General features: G+C 37.2%; 1 protein-coding gene across 4 annotated transcripts; it reads left to right on the plus strand.

Annotated features, from left to right (window-relative positions):
• Window positions 1–1,359: 1,359 nt before the first annotated feature.
• On the plus strand, window positions 1,360–21,527 carry LOC136885126 (uncharacterized). 4 transcript variants are annotated; one of them, XM_068229963.1, is made up of 7 exons: window positions 1,360–1,495; window positions 1,595–1,653; window positions 2,018–2,116; window positions 8,126–8,296; window positions 11,367–11,416; window positions 18,988–19,449; window positions 20,247–21,527. In XM_068229963.1, exons 2-6 carry the CDS (start codon window positions 1,651–1,653, stop codon window positions 19,004–19,006), a joined length of 342 nt encoding a protein of 113 aa, XP_068086064.1. In that variant the 5' UTR covers window positions 1,360–1,495; window positions 1,595–1,650; the 3' UTR covers window positions 19,007–19,449; window positions 20,247–21,527. The 4 variants fall into 4 exon arrangements, 1 of the variants encoding a protein (XP_068086064.1); XR_010861467.2 differs by lacking the exons at window positions 1,360–1,495; window positions 18,988–19,449 and adding an exon at window positions 17,643–18,339 and having other exon boundaries at window positions 1,515–1,653; window positions 8,126–8,150; XR_010861469.2 differs by lacking the exons at window positions 1,360–1,495; window positions 18,988–19,449 and having other exon boundaries at window positions 1,515–1,653; window positions 8,126–8,150.
• The last annotated feature ends 1,848 nt before the right edge of the window (window positions 21,528–23,375 follow it).

Here is a 23,375-nt window from a genome sequence, read left to right on the forward strand (position 1 = left end):
GAGATTTAAAAAATGTAAAATATCCAAATTTTCTAAGTTGTTTACCGGTATGGTGATCAGACGTCCTCCTTTATCCGGGTATGCCCTCCTTTCTAAACCTTTGTCCGGAGTCCAGGGGCATTATTAATGTCCTCCTCTTTCAGCGAATCTCCTTATTTTGGGGTAATCTGTCATACTACTCCGTTTTAGCAGGTAGGGCCTATTCTTTATTACGTGATGACATCATCGTTACGTATCGTATCGATGTAGAGAAATGTGATTATACATATACAGTACATACGATTACTCTATGTATGTCATGTATTATGATAATAGACGATATTTAGCACTCTGTAGGCTTCGCTGACTGCCTCTCTCTCAACAGTACGCCGTCAGAATACTGCTAAGTTAGAAATGAGATTTCCACTTTTGGAGGTGCATATGATCCTGAGGATCACTCAGCCTTCAACAAAAATGAGTATCAGGTTAATTATTCGGGGCAAAGATGGTGGGGAGTAGAGCTAACCACTCTAGCGTATCGAGTGCCGAGGTGATGGGTAAGGGGAGCCTTCACCTTCCACCCTTCCAAGGGCCTTAATGGGCTGAGCGGATGTGATTTTTATTTTTCCTTTTTCTCTCCCGTTTTAAATGGACGGTGCTGAAAAGTGATATTTTATTATTGCGTTGTTGAAAAATTTAGTCTGTATTCCCAAACCGTCTGAATCCTTTCAAATGTGAAATCTTTTGATAAGTTCTGCAATTTCCAAGAATTCCTCAATGAGAGTAGTAATGGCCCTGAATTTAACAGGTTACCTTGTAGTCCGTAAATGGGCAGAGTATTTCAATTCACGTAAGTACCGGTAAGTCATTTGACTGTAGTTGACAGTTATTAAAACTTGCAGAATACCTTCTTTTTTTTTCTCTCTCTCTATACCGGGGCCCAATCCAAATGTAGCAGGGCTATTTTCATTGATATCAGCACAATGGACTGGTAATAGGAACCGTTTCAAAGTAGAATCTGTGGAAATCATTTTAAAGGTTTATTGTAGGCCTAATCTAAAGAAATTTACAAGTGTATTCTTTTACACTCCAAAACTCGGGAAGGCAATTCGATTTTCAGAAAAATACTATTAAGGCGTTTAAATTAGATTCATTGTTTAAATTTCGTAAAAAATTACTGTAGAATACGGAAATGGATACATCTTGTTTATGTGAAAAGTCTATTTTCAGGTTCTCCATGAAGGTTTTTTCATTTTGGCGGCATTTCCTCTTGTTTATTATCTACTTGTAGGGCCTATGTGGTCATCCTATTTACCGGTACTGTACCGATCCCCTTAAAGGTTAACGTTAACTAAACTAATTATCGACAGGGGGTAACGTACGTCTAGAAGTAGCCCACGTCTTGATACCAGCATATGCCACTGTTTCCTGGTCATTTATTTGAAGAAATAAATTTGCTTTCGAACTGTGTATATTGTAATCCCCCTCAGGTGCTGTTTCGCCGTGAACACACTGTGTAAGGCTGTTGATCACATCTTTTTTCTGCCTTATTCTTTCGTTGTTAGTACGGTAGTCGTTTTTTCTTATCTTCATGAAATGTTGCGTGTTCTTACAGTTTGTCTCATTTTACACGGCATAAATCAAAATGATTGTAACATCGAGAATATTTGAATGGTAAGAAAACTCTCCCTATTCTTTAATTTGTATGCAGTTATTGCAACATGTAGACCATATTTATTTATTTTAATAATTTATCCAACATACGACTACTTAGTCTGGTTTATGGAGGTTTTCTTCTTTTTGTCAGCCCAATACTGTTTCAACCTTTCTGAACGTAATTTTCTTTCTACTTCTGGATTCACTCTTCCTATTCTCTGCTTGTTCATTTTTGTCTGTAGTCTAATGTGTTTAGACCATATATTATAGCATTATTGTATGGAAATAATTCTTCCCGATTAAGATATTTTGTTGTTTGCACCATATGATCATCTTATTTATATTTTTTCCGCACTGATATTGCGAATGAAACTTGTTTCAGTTACTAGATCTATCGTTCGGCATGGATACAAGTGTGATGATGAAGAAGGAGCCCGTGTTTGTTAAGGTCGAGCCTGTGTCCTCTGAGGGCTCTTCAGGGGTGAGTTTATTACAATTAATGCGCCAAATTTTTCAGCGCGATTGACCTTTCATTCTTTCCCGCCGACGTTTCGCGATGGTCGTGATCGTGCGGTGTACAAGGTTACCTACTCTTGACCTTAAGAAAGAGTCGTACATTGTTAGGTGCGGCGGGGCTACTTTTGAACTTATGAAGTAGCGGATTGATTTAGACTGTGTCCCAGGAATGGCTGTCTGGGGGTGTAAGCCCCCAGGATAGGGTCGCGAAATGGCTGTTAGGCCTCGAGCTATCCGTACTATGATAGCAGCACATTCTTTAAAGGGAAGTAATTTATCATGCCAGCTAGTGACAAAGCTATTGGTCTGATCTTATTATGTCTGGCTAGTGACAAAATCATTGGTCTGGAGGGTTAGGTCCAGCTAGGACAAAACTATTGCTCTGGATTCGTTAGGCTAGATTAGTGCAAAACCATTGGACTGGGATCAAGGAAATGGGGTCTGGGGGTGTAAACCTCCAGGTCAGGGCCATGAATCGGCTGTTAGACCTCTAGCATTCCATACGGCGATTCAATAGCAGCAGGAATGTTCATGTCAACAGGGGTAATAGGAGGGCAATACCAAGGAATAAACCACTGGTACACACACACAAAATATAGAGAACAGGTGGAGGCATCTGAAGAGTGGGTCCTACTCCATCCCCATCTTCGGGAGAAAGAAAGCTCACTTTCCCAGCTACATGGCAGAATTCCTATTTAAGACCAACTGTCCTACTGACACGAGGGTGCATTTTTTTAAAAGTCTAGAGGCATGATCTATCCTCCCTTACATTAAGGTGATAGAAATATAAATTTTCAATAGAAAGTTGTTGTTGATCTGTATTGTACATCATTTCATTACAGATTGCATTTAGTTGTGTTTTTATTGTGCAAGGTTGGTAATGGAGTGCATTTACTTTATTCGTGGGAATGATGACATATCCAATTGTGTCTTAGCCAATAGAAATGCTATTGTGTGCTTTAGCAATGAAGAACGGCGCATGAGAAATTATATTAGCTTAAAAAATTTACTGTACTTCTAAGGTTGGCGGGCAGGTCCCGGGCTGTCGCGTGAACACATCTCTCCTGTTCAAGGTATTCCACATAAGATTTGTAACATTTGAAATCCATTATGATGTTATAAAACTTATGCTGCACATACTGAATTTCTGCCAAGTTTACATAATGTTACCTTCAGTTTTGATTTTTATTTTATATTAATGGATTTTGCATTTTAAATATCTTCCTACCCGCTGTGGGTGGGAGACCCAGATGAAGAATACACCCACGGTGTCCCCTGTGTGTTGTAAGAGGCGACTAAAAGTGGTGACCAAGGGATAATGAAATTAGAACCATGAGACTACTTGTGATTAGTGATGGGACATTCGATTCATTTTACTGAATCGATTCATTTGATTCCATTCACGTTACTGAATCGATACAGTGATCCGATTCACGGCTCATTGGTCACCGCTCCTACTGCATCTGTGTAGTATGTGCTGGTAAGACAGCAGCAACAGCATTCAGTGCTCACAGCTGCCATCTGGTCTTCATACTATGAACTCCTTTCGTAGAAAGAATGCTAGTTACTCTAATACATCGAAGGTTTCCAGCGACGCAGGGTGGGAAAGGTTAGGAAGGTAGCAGCCATGGCCTGAATTAAGGTACAATCCCAGCATTTCCTGGTGTGAAAATTGGGAAACTATGGAAAAACTATCTTAACGGCTGCCGACGGTGGGATTCGAACCCACCATCCCCCGAATGCAAGCGCATAGCCATGCGATATTAACCGCACGACAACTCGCTCAGTCATTTTTTTAAAAGAAGTATTTTTCTATCAGCTGAGGATTTTTTAATCATCATATTTTGTATAGGCTACCCGAGATGTACAGTGGCCCGCTGGTTTTCTGATTCAACATACTGTTATTGCGTCTGTCCACATATGATTGAAGTCTTGTGCAATGATGTGACATATGAACTGAGAGAATACTGAGCCGTTCTTCCCAATATAACACAGGTACTTTTGAGTGGTCATGAGCATGACTCATAGTTATAGGGCAGGCTAGAGTCGAGTTTAATTGTCAAATGTCAACTAAGTTATAATACTAAGATTTATTAAACTAATAAATAGTATAACCTAATAGCCTACCTACTTACTAGCTACTTCAGAATTATGTTGTGACTACCTTTTTAACACTGCAAACAAATCCATCCATTATTTAAACCTCCCTGTAAGAAGAGGACAGTGAATGCAAATGGGTATTATTTTCAAATGAGCCGAGCTTGAGAGTCCATTATAGCATACGATTCTTTCAGTGTAGCATGGCTCACTGTATGTCTCGCTGCAGCGGAAGCTCGGCTCTCCGCGTGTCCAGTGAGCCGATAAGAAGCCGTGTGTATCATGTTTCTCACTGAGCCGCGCTCGTTCACGATTCTTTCGATGTGCCATGATTCACTGTCTCGCTGCAGCGGAAGCTCAGCTCTCCGCGTGTCCAGTGAGCCGATAAGGAGCCGTGTGTATCATGTGTCTCACTGAGCCGTGCTGGTTCACGATTCTTTCGATGTGCCATGATTCACTGTCTCGCTGCAGCGTCAACGTCCAGTGAGTGCGCCACTCAGCACTGTCCACTGGGAGTAAGCTGAATCGTGTGCCGTGAGCTCGCCGTTCCTGTGAATCGATTCACTCCGGACACTTGAATGAATCGATACACTGCTTCGAATCATGCATTCAGTAGCCAACACTACTTGTGATTAGTACCATTACGTGAGGAAAACCATGGGTTGACATTACATGTGATCAGTACCACTATGTGAGGATCACCATGGATCTATATTACCTACCTAGGAGTAGTACCTTATGTGAGGAACACCACGGGTCTGGACATTGTCTGTGGTTAGTACCATCATGTGTATCCCACCGAGGCAGGCTGTCAGGCACTAATGGATCTGCGTTACCTACAATAATACCACTATATGAAGAACACCACCATCTCGTTGCCTCTAAATAGTACCACTATGTGAGGAACACCACAGGTTTGGCTTTTGCCCGTGATTAGTACCATTTTGTGCAGAACACCATAGCTCTGCATTGCCTGAGAATAGTATGATTATGTGAGAAACACCATGGGTCTACGTTGCCTTTGAATAGTACCACGATGTGAGGAACACCACAGGTTTGGCTTTTGCCCGTGATTAGTACCACTTTGTGCATTTTGTGCAGAACACCATGGGTCTGCCTTGTCTGAGAGTAGTATGATTATGTGAGAAACACCATGGGTCTACGTTGCCTCTGAATAGTACCACTATGTGAGGAACACCACAGGTTTGGCTTTTGCCCATGATTAGTACCACTTTGTGCATTTTGTGCAGAACACCATGGGTCTGCATTGCCTGAGAGTAGTGTGATTATGTGAGAAACACCATGGGTCTACGTTGCCTGTGTGTGGTACCAAAATGTGTAAAACATCATGGGTTTGTATTGCCTATGATTAGTACCACTAAGTGAGCAGCACCAAGGATATAAATGGCCTGTGATTAATTCCACCAACTGAAGAACTCCATGGGAATACTGTCTCCTGTGGTTATTCCCACTGTGTGAGAAACAACATGGGTCTGCGTTGCTTCCAAGTGGTGCCCTTATGTGAGGAATACCATGGGTCTGTGTTGCCTGCAAATGGTGCCATTATGTGTGACGTACCTTGGGTCTCCATTACCTGAGATTAGTAGCACTATACAAGATAGACCATAAGTCTACGTTACCTGTGATTAGTACCACTGTGGGAGGAAAACCTTGGTTCTGGTTTACCAGTGATGATTATGAGGGACATGGGACCTGGATTTTGGTTCTTTAAAACAGTATTTAATCAATGTATATAGACCATGTAAGATGATAATATTTGAGAAAAGAGCCATTGTGAACTTGATCCACTGATTATTTTAAATTCATGTTCACTTTTACATCATCATTCCTTTTATATTTTAGTCAGCAGATACATTTTGAAGTTTTAATTTTCATTTCACTTCATTGCAGCTCATTCCACTAGGGGCCAATGACCTTGCTGTTAGGCCCCTTTGAAACACAATCATCATCATCATCATCATCATCATCAGATATCTTCCTCAGCCTATGAGGAAATATCTGTGAAAAACATTTCTAATCATTGAATTTATTAAAGTAAGAAAAGTGGTGGTAGAATCGAACTCATGAAAATGAAAGGAAATTCGTAAAAGAACAGACATTTTCAAGAGTGAAATGTAGTGGAGTTGTAGGGGAAGTACTGCTTCAGAAACCAACATCATTAATGTCAGAGTGGAAAACAGTAATCGTATAAGGTGAAAATATTTTGAAGGAATACAGAGGACAATAATGAAGATAATTGTTGTAAGACCTATCTGTGGTGGTACGACATAAATTAACTTGCAAAAAAAAAGAATACATGTGAGAAAGAATGGAAAGAAGATGATATTTTTCTTATTTTTAACATGAAGGAAGGTGAGGGCTCCAGGTAATGTTAGAGATCTTTCGGTTGCTTTGCTTGCCCCCAGCAAAATGGTTCTGTCACTGGCCAGACTTAACCTGTTCAGAACCGTAATCTCCAGACCATATCCTAAATTATCTAGACCAACCATTTTGTCCAGCTTTAACTTATCTTTTATATTATTCAGTAGCTGAGTAGAAAGCTGAGATTGGCGAGCCTGTGAGCTCATAGGAGCTGCCATGAGAGGCATTGCCATGTTGCATCTATAACTTATACTTCACGAACTAGGTACAGAAGATTTACCACCTTGGAACCATTGCATTATTAAACATAGGATATAAGTGTTTTTCTAATATACTGGGGGAAAGCTTATACTTTTTAAACAGAGTGTAAAGTTGGCTAATATATCAGTATGGTTTCTGAGTTAGAAAATCTACCATTGTCCAAATGCACTTACCATATGCTTGTTGATTTCAAAGCAATATATGATAGAATATAAGGAATCAAACTGAACAAAGTTCTGCTAGAATTTGACATTTGAAATTACATGTTAAACTTGTTAATCTTACTAAAGATAAAATAAGGAATGTCAAATACAGGTTAATACTGCAAGTACCTACTCCTCTTTATTTGTGACATACTGTATATATATAATAAGGAGTCAAGCTGGCATCTGAACTAGAACAATCTGTTCTAGTAAGTGGTCCTGAGACTCAGGGTACAGGTTGCTATGGTACAAGAGTGAGTATCTTGGACATATTCTGAGCCGTGGCCAAAATTCCAACAGGAATGTGTAAGTTAGATAGGTTCCTCCTGTGCAGGAATTTACTAAGCTAGAATATTTGAAGCAAGCCTTGGACCTATTAGAGTTGTGGGGTCCCAATTCTGTGTGACAGTCCAGAGACTCCTTGGAACCAGCTGTATTTAATTTCATTAATAAAATACTTGCTCTCTCAAATATTATCATCTTACATGGTCTATATACATTGATTAAATACTGTTTTAATGAACCAAAATGAAAGTCATTGTCATGATCTATAAGTGTTTTATTATCTTTTATGTATGTGTATGCTGTCTGCTAAGGAACTTTTGTCACCCTTGCAGACTGTCATGCATTGACAGTTCTTTATTTACTGAGCAGTTGGCCATGATGTTAGAGTCATGCAGCTGTGAGCTCACATTCAGTAGATAGTGGGTTTGAACCCCACTGTTGGTAGTCCTGATGATGGTTTTCCATGGTTTCCTATTATCTTACTAGACTCTACTTCACCATGGGAACGTCCTTCCAACTCCTAGCCCTTTCCTATACAATTGCCACCATATGACTTACCTGTGTTGGTGTGAAAAAAAGCAAATTTTAAAAAGTTAATTGTTTCTTGAAGTATGATATTTCTGTAGTGTCAGTCATAATGGAAAATATTGACAGTTTCAACTCTTTTATTGTAGCTTAATTTATATTGTGCAAATTTTGCTTTGCCTTGCTTTGCATATGTCTTATGAAAATGTCTTCTTTGTCAGGTACCAGAAATGATTCCGGATATAGGTAATATGAAAATCGAAGATACAGAGAATCTTATGGACAATAGCTTTGAAAGGTCAAATCTAGTTATTAAAGAAGAAATAGGTAACTATTACTCTGTAACAGAAAATGTTCATGATATCAAAACATTGGGAGAGGATGGAAATGAGGTGAGTATTGCCTAAAGCATGGGGATTAAAACAATTCACAGTCTAGTTATGTTTCATATTTTAGGGAAAACTAAAAAATAACCCTGATTATTTCTTGTGCTTTCCCCAGAGTACTACAACAATATTGTCTTGACTATTTCTAGTGTAATTAACCTCTTGGTATCCAAATTTTCTGCAAGATGGGCTAAGTTATGGACAGAATTAAAGACAATATCTACTCATATCAATGCCAATGAGCTGAACTCACATGTATGCAAAATCTTAAGTTAAGAGTTCTATATTTGCTAAAATATCAACTTCTAAGGTAATTTTAACACCCAAGTAGCTTGATATGATCAAGCAACATTCAACTTCAGAAACCAGGAAGGAAAAGTAGCTTACAGTCATATTCTGCCAGAAAGTTGACTGCTGTCACAAAGAACCAAATCCTGACTCAGAGCCTCCAACTGTGGAAGATTTCAGGAGCATCATCAAGAATTTGAAGAACTCTAAAGCATCTGGAGATGTTGGGTTTATTTTGGAACTTTAGAAATATACTGACAACAGGGCAATCATTGAACTGACCGGTATCTGAACAAAACAAAATTGGTAACAGGAGAATCTGCCAGATGGATGGACAACAGCATTGATATGCCCACTTCATAAAAAAGGAGACGAGGCAGATGTCAACCACTACAGGAGAATATCACTACTTCCAGAAGCATATAAAATCTTTTCAAAAGCACTGCAGCATAGAGCAGAACAACAGTTAAAACCACAGTCTGATGAGTATCAAGGAGGTTTTAGAAAGGGTAGGTCAGTTAAACAGATCCTGAACCTGAAATTGATCATTGCATACCAAAACAAATGAACGAGGAATCTGTGTTTACATTTTTTAACTTAAAAAGGCCTATGATTTGATAGATAAAGAAACATAGGAAGTTCAGAGAGCTGATTAAACAGAAGTTGACTGATATAACATCCAAGGTCAAGTACCAAGAGATTCTGTCAGAATCCTTTGGTATTAAGACAGGGGTCAGGCAGAAACAGGGATTTTCTTGCCTTGTGTATTCTTGACAAAATGATTAGAGAGTAGCACCAAAAAATGCACTAAGAACGGTGGAATTGAAGTTGACTGTCTAGCCTTTGCAGATCATATAGTGGTTTTGTTAGAGTCAGTAGAGAAGGCATGAAAGCAAACTGCCCTGCTCGAGGAACAAGTGGGTATGGTAGACCTATGGATATCCTTAGAGAAGGTGTAATAAGGACTTCATTAAGATAGGTTCCAGTTTCAATCTTTTGAGGATTTATACATAAATGTTTATGCATTTCAAAATATTTTTGAGTGTTTTTTGAAAGAATCTGATGTTGTTCTTTCAAGTACAAATCATGTAATCTTGTTTTAATTAAGCTGTTTCTTTTTTAGGTAGTTTATAAATTTATTTATTCAAAAATTAGTTTCAGTACACTGAAGAACCTAACAGTTATTTAGAAAATTATCAGAAAAATATCACAAAAGTTATACAAAATCATATAACATTTATAAACAGTGAAGAAAGAGAGAGCACAACTCAGTCTGTATAAGATAAAATGTCAGCTGGAGATGAGCTTTGATTTAAATCAAAAGGGCATAGAACTAATTTTAAAAACCTACACACACACACACACACACACACACACACACACACACACGATTAATGTGCACTACACTGCATCATCTTCACTCCTATGGTTATTTCCTCCATTCATAGAGAGTTTAAGGGTAAATATCCTTCAAAATACTGATCCATCTTTATGTACATGCTTCTGGTTGAGTAGATTCCAAGTAATTGACAGTGGGTTGCGAACAAGGAAAGGTAGCAATCAATAGGTCAATAATGCAGCTCAGGAGGGGATAGCAAAGGACCTGTGGCAAAGAGTGCAGCCTGACATACTTTATGTCAGTGCACTTCACATTGAAGGCTCACAGCCAAGACTCAGGTCATCAAATGACCAAGCTGGAACATAATTCCCACAGGCATAATCATTCCAATGTATCTTCTGAATGGAGAGTATGCCCATAGAAGAAATTTGTCTATAAACATTCTTTTCACATTAATTAATACATCCCTAAAATTGGAATTAAATAATTTTCCATCAAGTGTTTTGTTTCTATTATTTATATTTGTTGTAATTTGTACATTTTGCTCACTTGGGTATGAATTTAAGGTTACATAACATAATAATGTTCCCCTTTCCTGTATAAATGCATTTCTTCATCTTTTTGGTCATTAATTTTAATTAGTCATCAGTATATGGGGACTTTTTGTTATTTTATTGTTTGTTGGTTATTTTGTCATATAACAAATAATAAGATCCAGGTAATAGGTAAATTAAGAAGACTGAAGTTAGTACACAATTTTGTCTATCTTGGATCAGCTATTTGTGACACAGGAAGTTCCGAGGCAGAAATATGAAGATGGGTCAACTGAAGGAGAGTTAATATGAGCAAACTCATGAGAATCTGGAAGAACAGAGCAATGGCAAAGAATAAAAATGTCCACATTTTTTTAGCTCTCTGTTTCTTTTTCTTTGTGTTTTTCTTGTGAAACACTGACCTTAAGGACTAGAGACAACCCATGCATCATTGCATTCAAGATGGGGTTTTGGTGCAGATTCCTGCAAGAACAGTGCACTGAAAACAGAACAAATATGTCAGTCATTGAGCAACTCAGTAAAATATCTTGCTACCTGTGTCAATCTGAAGATCCTTCAGGTCTTCCAACACATCAAAAGAAGATATGGAGTAAATCTTGAGAGGTGCATCATGCAAGAGAATGTGGAAGGTTCAAGAATATGGGTGAAAACAGTGTGCAGGTAGAGTGACAAAATTAAGAAGCTCACAAGTTTACATCTTCAGATTTCTGTGATGTGCTTTTCTTTTCATAGTAAAGTTGAAGAACTGATAAATAGGCTGTAAGACAAAGCAGATACATGTATCTTTTGCTGATGACCCCAATGCCCAACCCTTTAAAACAAAGATACAGTTTTATAATGAATTTGTGCAAGTTGATACCAAGTAAATGTAAGAAATATTCTTTTTCCCCCTCAGGATGTGAAGATAGAAACTAAGGATGAAGCCCTGGAAGACACATTACAAGAGTAAGTGAATTATATAACATTAAATGGCAGACGATGTCCATGTTGATACACACAAAATTGAGCTGATATTATAAGATATTTAAATTTGTATAACATCATCATGGTCATGGCCACTTTTTTGCCACTCCTAGCCCTTTCCTGTTCCATCATCACCATAAGACCTATTTGTATTGGTGCAACATAAAGCAAATTGTAACAAAAAAATGGAGATGAATAAGTATATCTATACATAGCATTCATAATTTTTTCTGTTATGAGTTTCTCAATTAATTCATTACTAGAAAAAACAAGAACTGTTCAACACACAGAACATTAAACAAAATAGCAACTTATTGCAGTGCTTCACCTCAGGACTGGATGGTCAGGGGAAACTACTTTTCAATTTCACCCGGGAATGGTAGCTGCCATGAGGTCTCCTTATTTCAAGGCCAATGAATTATTGGGTGTTTGGGAGCTAGACATTTCAGTATTTTCATCCTTTACATTTTTTTATTGGTGTTTGGGGTCTAGATATTTCAGATTTTTTTTATTCCTTATATGTATTTTGTGCTTTATTTTAACCCTTTTCACAGTTGCAAGCTTCTTATCTCTACTTTCTCCAATCCGGTTTCCATACAGGCAGTGGGTAGAGCAGTACAGGGTGAGTCACCTGATATTCACACTATCTGTATTTCTTTAACAAGAAATTTTGAAGAAAAAACACATTTTTCATGTATGTATATTTATAAGAGGAGCTTGTGAATGTAGTTATTAGAGTTAATTAAAACTGTAAGGATGTATAATTTTCAATTCAAGCTTATGTATTTTTAAAAATTAGGACACTGTCTTGTAAAGCGTTGAATTAGTAATGAGTGGAAATGGCATAGAAAATAACTTTATGATGAAGCAAATTCAAATTCTAAATGGATGCTGATAGACAGAGTCTCAATGTTGGCCCCGCTGTGCTGACTTTATGTTGGCGTGACTGAGTGACAGCTGTTGACTCCATTTCTTGAAAAAGGAGTTCCGGTATATATACTAACTTTAAATACAATGTAATATTCAACTGCCAAAGAAATTCTTATGCTTACATGATGCTTCATATGAGAAGACCTCAACATTACTTTTAAAGTGTTTTCTTCAGACTTTTTATCTCAGTTTTACCTTAATAAATGCAATGCCCCTACATATATTAGGAATAAACGACATAAGTCATAGAGACGTGCACGTACAGAAAAATGTCAAAATAGCGAATAATACAAGATAAATCAGAAAACACTACAAGGATACGGAATAATGGAAGCAAGGGGAGGGTGCGGAGGCCTACCCATATGAAGTATAGAGGTGGGGATCCAGGATATTGCGTAGCTGACACCAAGAAAATAACACCAATATTTTCAAAAATATAAAATATAATAAATAAATGTTTCTATACACTACAATATAAAACTTTTAAATGAAAATTAAATAACTTACTTAGTAAAATTAAGATGAAGTAATGAAATGAATTACATAAAATAAAAAAATTCATTCCTAAATAAAGGCTCCTTTATATGATACTGATATTTATATAGGCTATATACTGATGCATAAGTTGAATCATATAATTACCATGGAAAGTACACATTTTAAGTATATTCAAATGAAATGAAACTTAAACTTTTAAACTAGAAAAAGGAAGAATTTATATTGCAAATCGAGGAGGACTCGGACAGCACCCAGTCGAAGTAAATGGGACACCGCAAATATAGACTCGAAGGGCACACCACCATACATGACCATTTAAGTAAGATCACAATTACGGACAGAATATAATGACCACCAACACGCGCTGTGTTTACCAAAAATTTGCCCAAGATCAAAAAAATTTACAATCACAACACCATGGTAAACAAGTCCGATAATTAACCCACAGTAACATCACCAAAATAGCACGAGCAGAAAACTTCACATAGCTCCAAAACACAAAACCAAACCAAGGGCTTCAGATGAAAATCTATCTCTAATCGTATTCACGGAGCCGTCCACACGATACTGTCATCGCGGCAGACACAATACACATTCTCACCAATAATAATATTACGTAACTGTCAAGCACAATAAGATAACAACAACAATTCCCAAACCAAAGATAAGATAAGGTATCACATCCTTCACTCCAGGGCTGTCCAACCCTTGACTTATAGAATGTTATTTACATAGTTGAAAGTACGATAACATTTATACGATATTACACCAACAATAGTGTCTATTTTAAAAGCCCCAAGTGGAATGAAAATAACCTAACTAACTCAAATAATGTATACACTAAGACATGAAGCATTTATCATCTTGTAAAAGTTACTAATGAAAATAATAATAATAATAATAATAACGTAAATAGAATATTAAAGAAAATTAAAGAGAGAAATGTGAGTGCAGTGTTAGGTCAATTTATGGGCACACAATAGCCAAAAAGACGCGACAAGAACCACGAATATCTCCCACAGGAGAAACATAAACATGAATATGAGCCCACAATACATCACGATAGAAGAAACCAAATAAAATACCCAATTACAAGGAAAAACGTCACATGCGTACGGGCACAGCATAGAAAATCACCAGCAAATACACAGGAAAGTAAAACCCGAGCAAAGAGAATGACGACTTTAAATCGAAGGACATGATAAAATTTCAAATATTATCTTAGCACAATAATTGCCTTCCGTTATATATCACATGCAAGCTAGTAGTAGAAAATGACATCAAAAACTGAAGATATCCATTTACATCCATATACCACACCAAAACTGAATATAATACGTGCACAGTAAAATAATTTTTACAGAATTAATACATCAAATGTATGTACAAGTACGCCTTATGCTAAGATAACTCACCTCGTAATTTGACCTTAACACTAGCACTTCACCAGAATCAAATAAAACTACCTACATAACTACATATATACAGAAGGAACACACGTATAAAATACAAAAATAATGTCACTTCCATCACTTAGATGAGGATTTTTCCAGGTTATCATCCAACTCCAGTTGGAGGAGACATCGCTTTGGTAACGGTCACAGTAGCCATCCTTGCAACGACTAGTCTCCAAGACTTCCTGCACATAATGCCACGCTTACAAGTTCCCCGCTAGGAGCGACACAGTAAAGACCCGATACGCGCCCTGGTGGGCAAATGTCACATCACACTCATTAGTACCAAATGTAATCTGATAGATGGCATAGCAGTCCATGTAGCTGCCTACAGTGCAATCACATGCTTAGAAACGACAACACACAGAGTAACTATGCGAAGAAAAGGTACACCACTCCTCGTATAGGCAGATATTATCAGAGTCCACGAAATACAAAGTTTTTATTAATTCAATACTTCAGTTATAGTATAATTCCAGTCTCATATAAATGTTGGTAATATTACAGTTCCACATGGTCGCTAGACCGGGAACAACGAGGTTCATAGCAGAAATCAATAGTCCACCCAAAATTAAGAATGCCGGTAAAGGACGCAATTTAAATAATTGTTGCATAGACAGATGATTGTCCGAATATATGTCACAAGTAGGGTATTTTGTTTATAATGCTTCATAAACATTGTTTATCATCTTGTACTAGTACTCATATTGTACAATTGGATTTAACAAAAACAACTGGAAAAGGCCTACAGTGTTCCTGTTATTATGTGTACTTTATACTTCTTATAGCTAAACTTAACTTTTGTCTTTGAAGATTGGATGTCTTGTAATTTGTCTTCATCACCTCAAGATGTCTGTAACTAGGGGATAAACCATTTACTGAAATGTGAAAGATTTTATAATATATTCTTTTTGAATACATTCTTCTTTCCTAGCGTGTAGTCCCGCATTGGTGCAGGGTCCGCTTTTAAACATGCTATCCTCCCCTTCCGGTGATCAAGGGCATTGGCTTCAATGATGCCTAGAAGACACATGTCATCCTTGATGCAGTCAAACCTTCACTTCTTGGGACCACCTTGGAATTGGAAACCCCCAGGATCAAATTAGAGAGCTGTATGTATCATTGAGTCTCCAGGACTTTGTACGACATGGCCGTACCATCTAAGTTGTTCTTCTCGCATCTTCTCTGGGATAGGTGCTACTACCAGTTGCCTTTGGACATCTTCATTTCTGACATGGTCCAGTCTTGTAATACCAAGTGACCAACATAAAATTTTCTCCTCCATACCATTTAGAACCTGCTCGTGTTTCTTATTTGTAGGCCAACATTTTGACCCATAGAAAGTAACTGGTCAGATCATGGATTTGTATACTTTTCCTTTCAGGTGGATGGGGATTTTCTTGTCGTATAGCACACCCATGACCTGATACCACTTCAGTCATGTAGCACTTACTCAGGGTCGGGTGTTTGGTAATGTCTTTCTGTCTGAGGTGATGAGTGATCCAAGGTACTTAAATTGGTTGGCTTTAATTAGGTCTTGCCCGTCAATGCAAATACTATCAGTAATCTCCAAGCCACATTGCACGTACTCAGTTTTAGTGATGTTAAGCCCCAAGCCGTATTCCCCTGAATGTGTTTCCAAATTCACAGGAGATTTTCCAGATTCCTTCGAGACTGATCCACGAGGAACACATCATCAGTATATATGATGGTCCAAGTGTATGGCTTCTGGATGTCAGCTGTTACTTTTGAAAATGTATTGTATAGAAAAGTGGACTCCTTCTCTTTTAACCAATATAAAAGCAAAGAACTCTTAGGGGAAAGTATTCTGGCAGGTTGGTGTCTCTAAAATATACAAAAGTTGTCAGTGAGACAAGAAACCAATAATATTATTGTTGTTAAAGAACAAGAACACCTTAGTGTGAAGAGGGACATGAAGGGGAAAGGGAAGGTGGCCATAAAAAAATAACAAGGATAGTCTTCCTGCTGGTTGAGTCTCTCTGAATCAGTCCCTTATCAACATACATTGCATCTCAATTCCTAACAAAGTTATTCTTGTTTTCTGCCTTTATCAGGTGAGTGAGATTAAGTATTTACAGAGTTGCCATATGCCTAGACCTGCTCCCAATTTTTGAACTTTGCCTCATTTTGGACATCTCATATGCCATTTATTTAGCTTACTATTGTATTTTGGAGATAGTCTCTTGGATGTACCTCCAACAAACCGTTTTCTTCTAATTATTTGTAGTTGGGAAGAAATGGTCTTCAGTGGGTTTCATTTGGTAACACCCACATACTTGTAAGCTTTCACAATCATATTGACAACATGAAAAGAAATTCTTTTAGGATCTGATGCTGCAATTACTTCATTAAGTATCTTGACTAACAGCTCATGAAGTGAAGGCTCAACATGTTCTAATTGACATTTGTGTATAGTTTCTTCAATGCGGTGGGTCCTGTCAGTTTAACTGACTGACTTGTTACCAAGCAAGAGGTCTACCTTTATTCAAACAAACAAAGGACTGGAGAAATTCAGGGGCTATCTTGTGGTGAAAGGTATATAGCTATAATGGTCATGAATACATCAGCTTTATATGATATTCATGGCAGATTTCATGGCAGCTACATTTGTCGGCATGACAGCGAGTTCCAAACTGTTGCTTGTGTTCTGGAATTCTGTATCATGGTGCTCTGTCTCAAAATGCACCTCATCAAATTTGAAGATGAGCCATTCCTATGCTGTGAAGGTAAAGATGGTTGTGAAACTATGAAGAGGTGAATTAGTACTGTAATTCTGGTAGCAATTTATGTACAGATATCATAGCATTACGCAAAACTCTTGTCACCATACACTATTCATCCTACTATCAACTCTTACCCACATGAAAGCCTACCTGAGGGAGAAGGTGCAACTAAAGGTGCATTGACAAACCGATTATCAGTTTCATTTTAATGAATACTATCTTCTACCGATGCGGGTGATTAGCTGAATAATCAGAGCCTTATAAGTGCTGAAAAGTTCCATTTGCATATTTAGGGAACATTCTTATGGTCCTTCATGAATTCACTGATTTCAGGTAAGTTTTAAGAATGTCAGTATTTGTAATAACCAAAATTACACCATTTTACACAGTAAGTTACTGCTTGCATTTGTGTATTTTTTTTTTGTTTACTTGGTAAACTGAAAATGCTGCAGGAGGATTTTCAACAACCAATCCAGTTGTGTTGAAATAGCTTAAGAAATATATTAGTATGCATATTGGACTTGAGTAACTGTACTTGATTGTGTTTCTACAAGATGCTAATAACATTTGTGTTCATTTCAGTGTGGAAAGTGGTGTTGTCTTGTCTGGAGCAGAGTTCTATTCGTGTGATAATTGTTCCAAGACATTCAGCCGAAAACAGTATTTAGCGACCCATATGATAATCCATACGGGAGAAAGGCGCTACAATTGTACAATATGCAATTGTTCATTTTTGCAACATAGCCACTTAAAGAATCATCTCTTAAGTCATTCAACAAGTCGGCCGTACACATGTACGATATGTGGAAGTTCTTTTAAACGACCATACAATTTAAGAACCCATCACCTTACTCACACTGATGACAGGCCATTCCGTTGCTCCTTTTGTGAGAAGGCCTTCAGAACCTTGTCAAATCTTAGAAAGCATGAAAAATGTCACAGTAAAATCAGGCCTTTCTGTTGTAAACATTGTGGAAATTCTTTCAAAAGTTTGACAGACGTTGGAAGACACGAGAGATCCCACACCGATACCAGGCCATACCATTGCTCACTGTGTGGAATATCATTCAAAAGGTCGTCACATTTAAAAGTGCATGAGAAACGCAAACACAGACAGTAGGGCTATACTTTGTTCTATCTTTGATGTAGATTCATAATGTTTTAAGACTACGTGGGGTTACTTACACTCTTGTTTAATTTCCCGAAATGTGTATAAGGCGAGAGTTGCTGAAAAGATTATACACAACAATTTTTTTTGGAAAGAACAATATAGACAATAGTAAGTTGATATTTGCTGATTGATGTTTTAAGTATATGTTTTTTCTGTTGGATCTTTTAGTAGGTGAATTTTCAAAATTAGGCATTTCATTCAGTGCAGTATGTGAAGTTCTCTGTCACTCTATTGCCTGCCATATTTCATTCTGTACATGTTGCCCAGTAGTACCTGATTCTTGAGTCAAGAACCTAGTGAAAGCTTCCCTAAAAATATTTTCACCCAGCTTGATAGCTGCAGCCACTTAAGTGCTGCCAGTATCCAGTATTCAGGAGATAGTAGGTTCGAACCCCACTGTCGGCTGCCCTGAAATTTTTTTTCTGTGGTTTCCCATTTTCACACCAGGTAAATGCTCGGGCTGTACCTTAATTAAGGCCATGGCCCCTTCCTTCCCACTCGTAACCCTTCCCTATCCCATAATCACCATAAGACCTATCTGTGTTGGTGCAACATAAAGCAACTACCAATATATATATATATATATATGTATTCTACCTTGGTCATATTAAATCCATTTCTGCATGTAACAGTAACTACTCAGTCAATTCTGAGCAATCTGGTGAGAAAATTATTAGAATAAGTTGGTAATTTGTATATAAAATCATGTTATATCACTGATATTTCCCTTCCATTTGAAATGAATCACATTTTTAGGTCCTGTACCACGAATTGACATTACACTCCAGACCATCACCTGGGGGGTGGGGAGGAGTTTGGGGGATGCTTGACAGGAGTGACACAAGGCACTGGTGCAAGAACTCTTCATCAGTGCTTCTCGTTATATACTGACTGCTTTTGTCTCTTCATTACAAATATTGCAAAAACAGACCTGAAAGTGTAAAAACATATATGCAGTTTTGTATATTGTAAAACTTGTTTGCAAGGAGAGTTTCATCCATTTGGGTACAATTTACAATTTTCTGACATCAGAATACCATATATTTCATGTTTATTTATTGGTATTATTTACACTAATAATAATATATATAAACTTGCTCCAGTCTTCTCCAATATCCCTCATTCAGGAAAGTCTCTTATTTCTCATTGCAGGCGAGAATTTAGCCTTCTTCCATGAATGGTGTGCAGACACCAGCAGATATTAGTTTTGGAAAAACGGTTGGTAGTACTCCAAACTTTTTTGTAAATCTCTGCTCTTTTATATATTTTTGCCTTTTTAAGTAATCTTTTTCCAGCCCTATGGCTTAATATACTATTTTTCTACACTTTCTTACCTGAGGGTTTCCATATTCATATTCAGAACTTCCTCAATCTACATACGGATGTTTGCAAAATTTGTAATCCATTTGCTATTTCTGCTTGTGTGCTATATCCTGAACTCAGAAGACACTTCACTGGAGCCACTTCCCTAGGACAAAGGTCTTTCCTATTGTCAAAACCCACACACACAATTTGTAATGCTAACAGTGTGATAAAATAAGTGATGACTTAATAAAATCCACTGAATGAGAAAAATTAGGCAGAGTAATCACAGGTGAAACAATGGTAACATGAAACAATACTAATAACATTACTACTACACAGCTGTGACATAACATCACTTCTGCAATCAGCTGTTCAAACACATGTTAGGTAACATGGCACAATTTTGAAAAATGTTCTGAAATTATTCTTGAGTGAGATAATGAACACCTCAAATCAGTCATTCTTAGAACATGACAATGTAGTGTACTAACGTTTAAAATTATATTGGAAGTGATATAGTACACATAATTTAGGAGATGAAACCAAAAAAATTGCTTTAGTCCCAATTATTCTAAAGATTTTCATACCTCTGTAGGTTGGAGATTTTAACATTTCTTGGTTAATTTCTGTAGCTCAAGGACTATGTGTGTGTGTGTGTACACCATCTTCAGCATTAAAATTCATCATAATGTATTGTCTCATTCTTGTAGATCCACAGCCTGAAGGTTCTCCATTGGAAGAGGCCATACACCAGTAATTTGAGCCCACATAGTAGGTTCAACAATAATAATGCAGAGGACAGGGATAATGAAGGAGATATGTACATATTTGGAACTTGCCAGTTGTTCACTGGTGAATGATGTGTGGTACTTTTAAGACATATGTACTTATATTGTAGAGCAATTGTTTTATGCCCCAGTGGACTGTCAGTGCATTTGTGAATTTTTTTCAGCTGGGCAAACTATAAGCACACAGCCATAATTCTTGAATGTCTATATTTTTCAACAGAATATTTGTTCTTAAAAACAATAAATACCTCAGGTTTCTCTAGCTAACAATACTTTTGTTAACAAGAACTACTCTGACTATGAAGTGATGTATATATAAGTGATTTGTAATAATAAAGTTACATATTATATAACACATAGCTATGCAATGAGCTAAATAATGTTAAGCAAATGCACACCCTGTCTGATGAGTATCTGTACATCCTTCAAGCAGTATGTGTTATATGAAGCCTATTTTCAAACTTTTTAAAAGTATGTTTTTGGTAGTGAAATCTTATGCCTAGAATTCATGTTTGAGCATTTGTCCACAGTATTTAACACACAGCATTACAGCTCAGCTGTTCTAAATTCCCACCAAAAGTATCACACAAGTAATTTCAAACACAGCACTATGGACTCGAATCATTTCATGGTGATAAACTGACTTGCTCATGTATTAAATGTTGGAGGTCCTTTACAAGTTAGCATTGTCTTTGAAAATATTTCTTAATGGGTATGGCAGATAGATGGGGATAAACATTCAACATGAAGTGTACTTGAGATCACATCTCTTGATTTAAATGGAACAATGACTTTCCCTATGAAATACTTTCAGTATCCAGGTCATTTAGACCTTCACTTTTTGAACATCTCAGCTTTTCAGGTAATGGATGTTTCAAAACTTTCTAAAGTCAGCACTGCATTGTGGCCACCTTAATCTGGAGAAAAATAGTAAAACATTTATTGCTTTCAATATATTTACCATTGATAAATTATTGTATCTGACCTAAATTGCTTTAACTTACCAGTACTTTGAAATGTAAAGCTATTTTTGTGATTATGTTTACAATATTTTATTTGATCCCTTCGATCATCCTAGCTATCTGTTCTTCATATTGCTGATATGTATCTTGAAGTTTAATTTAATGCCCAATTCTACCTTTTCTGTGTTTAGTTTTCATGCAATCTCTCATTTGTTAGGTACCAAAATGGATAAAAGAATGCAAAATATATCGCAGTTGTATAGTATTATTTGAAGTAATTCCTCAAACTGTATATGAGTCGATTATGTAAGTACAGAATATGTTATGAGTAGAGTTTTTTAAATAATATAAATTTATTAAGGATGAGCTGCATTTTAATAGAAAAATTGTTAGTATAAATTGTACAATACTGTATTTTAGGAAAATGTCTTCTCTTGTTAATTTAAAACTTAGTGTTTGATAATAATGTATTTTTGTGTAGCATTTGCCACAAAGGTAGACACCTTATATGCAAATAAAGTGATTTTGATTGGATTGGATTTGTGGGTAGACTCAGCATCGAAGGGAGCATGTACGAGAGTCCTGCAAGGTCACTCACACCAAGCCAGCTGGACTATTTCACTTGATGTCACTTGTATATCTCCAATGCCTACTGAACTGGTCAAAGGAAAATGAGCTTCTACCAGGGAGATGAGAAGAGTAATGGGGTGACCCTTAGCCAGGTCAAACAGGACCACTCCTTGAAAGTGGCAGCCTTATTGTTCAACACCACGGCTGGCTAGGGAGCATTTTGTGCTAATTGCCAGTCATAAGTTTGTGTGTTAGTTATGAACTGACAGTAGGAATGCGACGAAGACCCAGTGTGGTGGATTTGGACAAAACTAGCAAAAAAACTGCCAGCAACTGGACCCGGGCCTCTTACAGACAACAAATATATAAGAGACGCAAAGAAATAAAACTATAACAGTAATATGGGCAAAAACATAAATTTATTATGGAGAAGAAATAAAGAAAAAGGTTGCATAGGTAAAAGAAGGGGGCCAAAAATCAAATAGCTCTCCATAATCAAAATACACCAGACTCATTGATTACAGCACCTTCACACACACTTACCTTCATAAAAGATGTGACGAAAAGTTTGGAATAAGGACTTGGCATCAATATTAATTAATTGAAGAATATGAATTCAGGTGGGTACAAAACATTTCTTTCTAGCACATCGGGTCTAAACAGACATAAGTTTAGGGAGTAATAGCACCTAATCATAACATTCTCCCTTACAATTCTCCAGATAAGACATAAGACTCTCAATAAAAAAATCACGTCCCTCAAGAATACAATATCATTAACTAAAAGAGCTTAAAATGGGAGAAGAGGGAAGGGTGCACCGAGCTCATAAAATTCAAGCAGAGGGAAAAAGGGAAAAGGGGCGGTTAACATGGTTTCACACAAAACAACTAAAATAACACAGAAGGCGCCCAGCAAATAATAAAACAAATTAAAGTAGAAAACAGGTAAAGAAGACCAATGACGGCAATGTGAAACGAACAATAAATAAATTAGACAAAAGGTTTCACGGACTCAAACGTCAGAACCACCCACGCTCACACATAGACCAAGAGGTTATATCGCCGAATAGAGGGACGCATTAGAACGTCAATACACAGCACATAACAAAATAAAACAACCTCTCTCGAGCTCAGACAGTATGAAACAGAAAGTGGTCCATCTTAAAGAGACAGAGTGTCTCCAACACCAAAACACACCGAAACAGGCAAATCGCGTAGTTAGCTTGAATTTATACCAGGTCTATGAAGTGGACATGAATTATACAGAACACGCGATAAAATAATACAACATGAGCTCAAGCGGAATGTTAATGAAGCGACATGAGTAAAAGGTCTCGGCCACACACAGCAAACAATCTCGTACACACACACATGAATCCGTGTCACCTTCTCAAGTTAAATTTAGTGGATCGGTAAATGAAATACCGAAAGAAGCGCTTAAAAGTAAAGTTAACACACAAATAAATTAGAAACACAGATAATGAGGGAAACCTTACTAACAAAACCACGGTGAGCACAGA

This window comes from Anabrus simplex, chromosome 13 (genome assembly GCF_040414725.1).
Source record: "Anabrus simplex isolate iqAnaSimp1 chromosome 13, ASM4041472v1, whole genome shotgun sequence".
Taxonomy (NCBI): Eukaryota; Metazoa; Arthropoda; class Insecta; order Orthoptera; family Tettigoniidae; genus Anabrus; species Anabrus simplex.

Excerpts from the sequence above, each read along its gene's own strand:
- LOC136885126 (XM_068229963.1), top strand. Across the intron at positions 2,117-8,125 it reads CCTCTGAGGGCTCTTCAGGG|GTACCAGAAATGATTCCGGA; the intron begins GTGAGTTTATTA and ends CTTCTTTGTCAG. Across the intron at positions 8,297-11,366 it reads TGGGAGAGGATGGAAATGAG|GATGTGAAGATAGAAACTAA; the intron begins GTGAGTATTGCC and ends TTTCCCCCTCAG.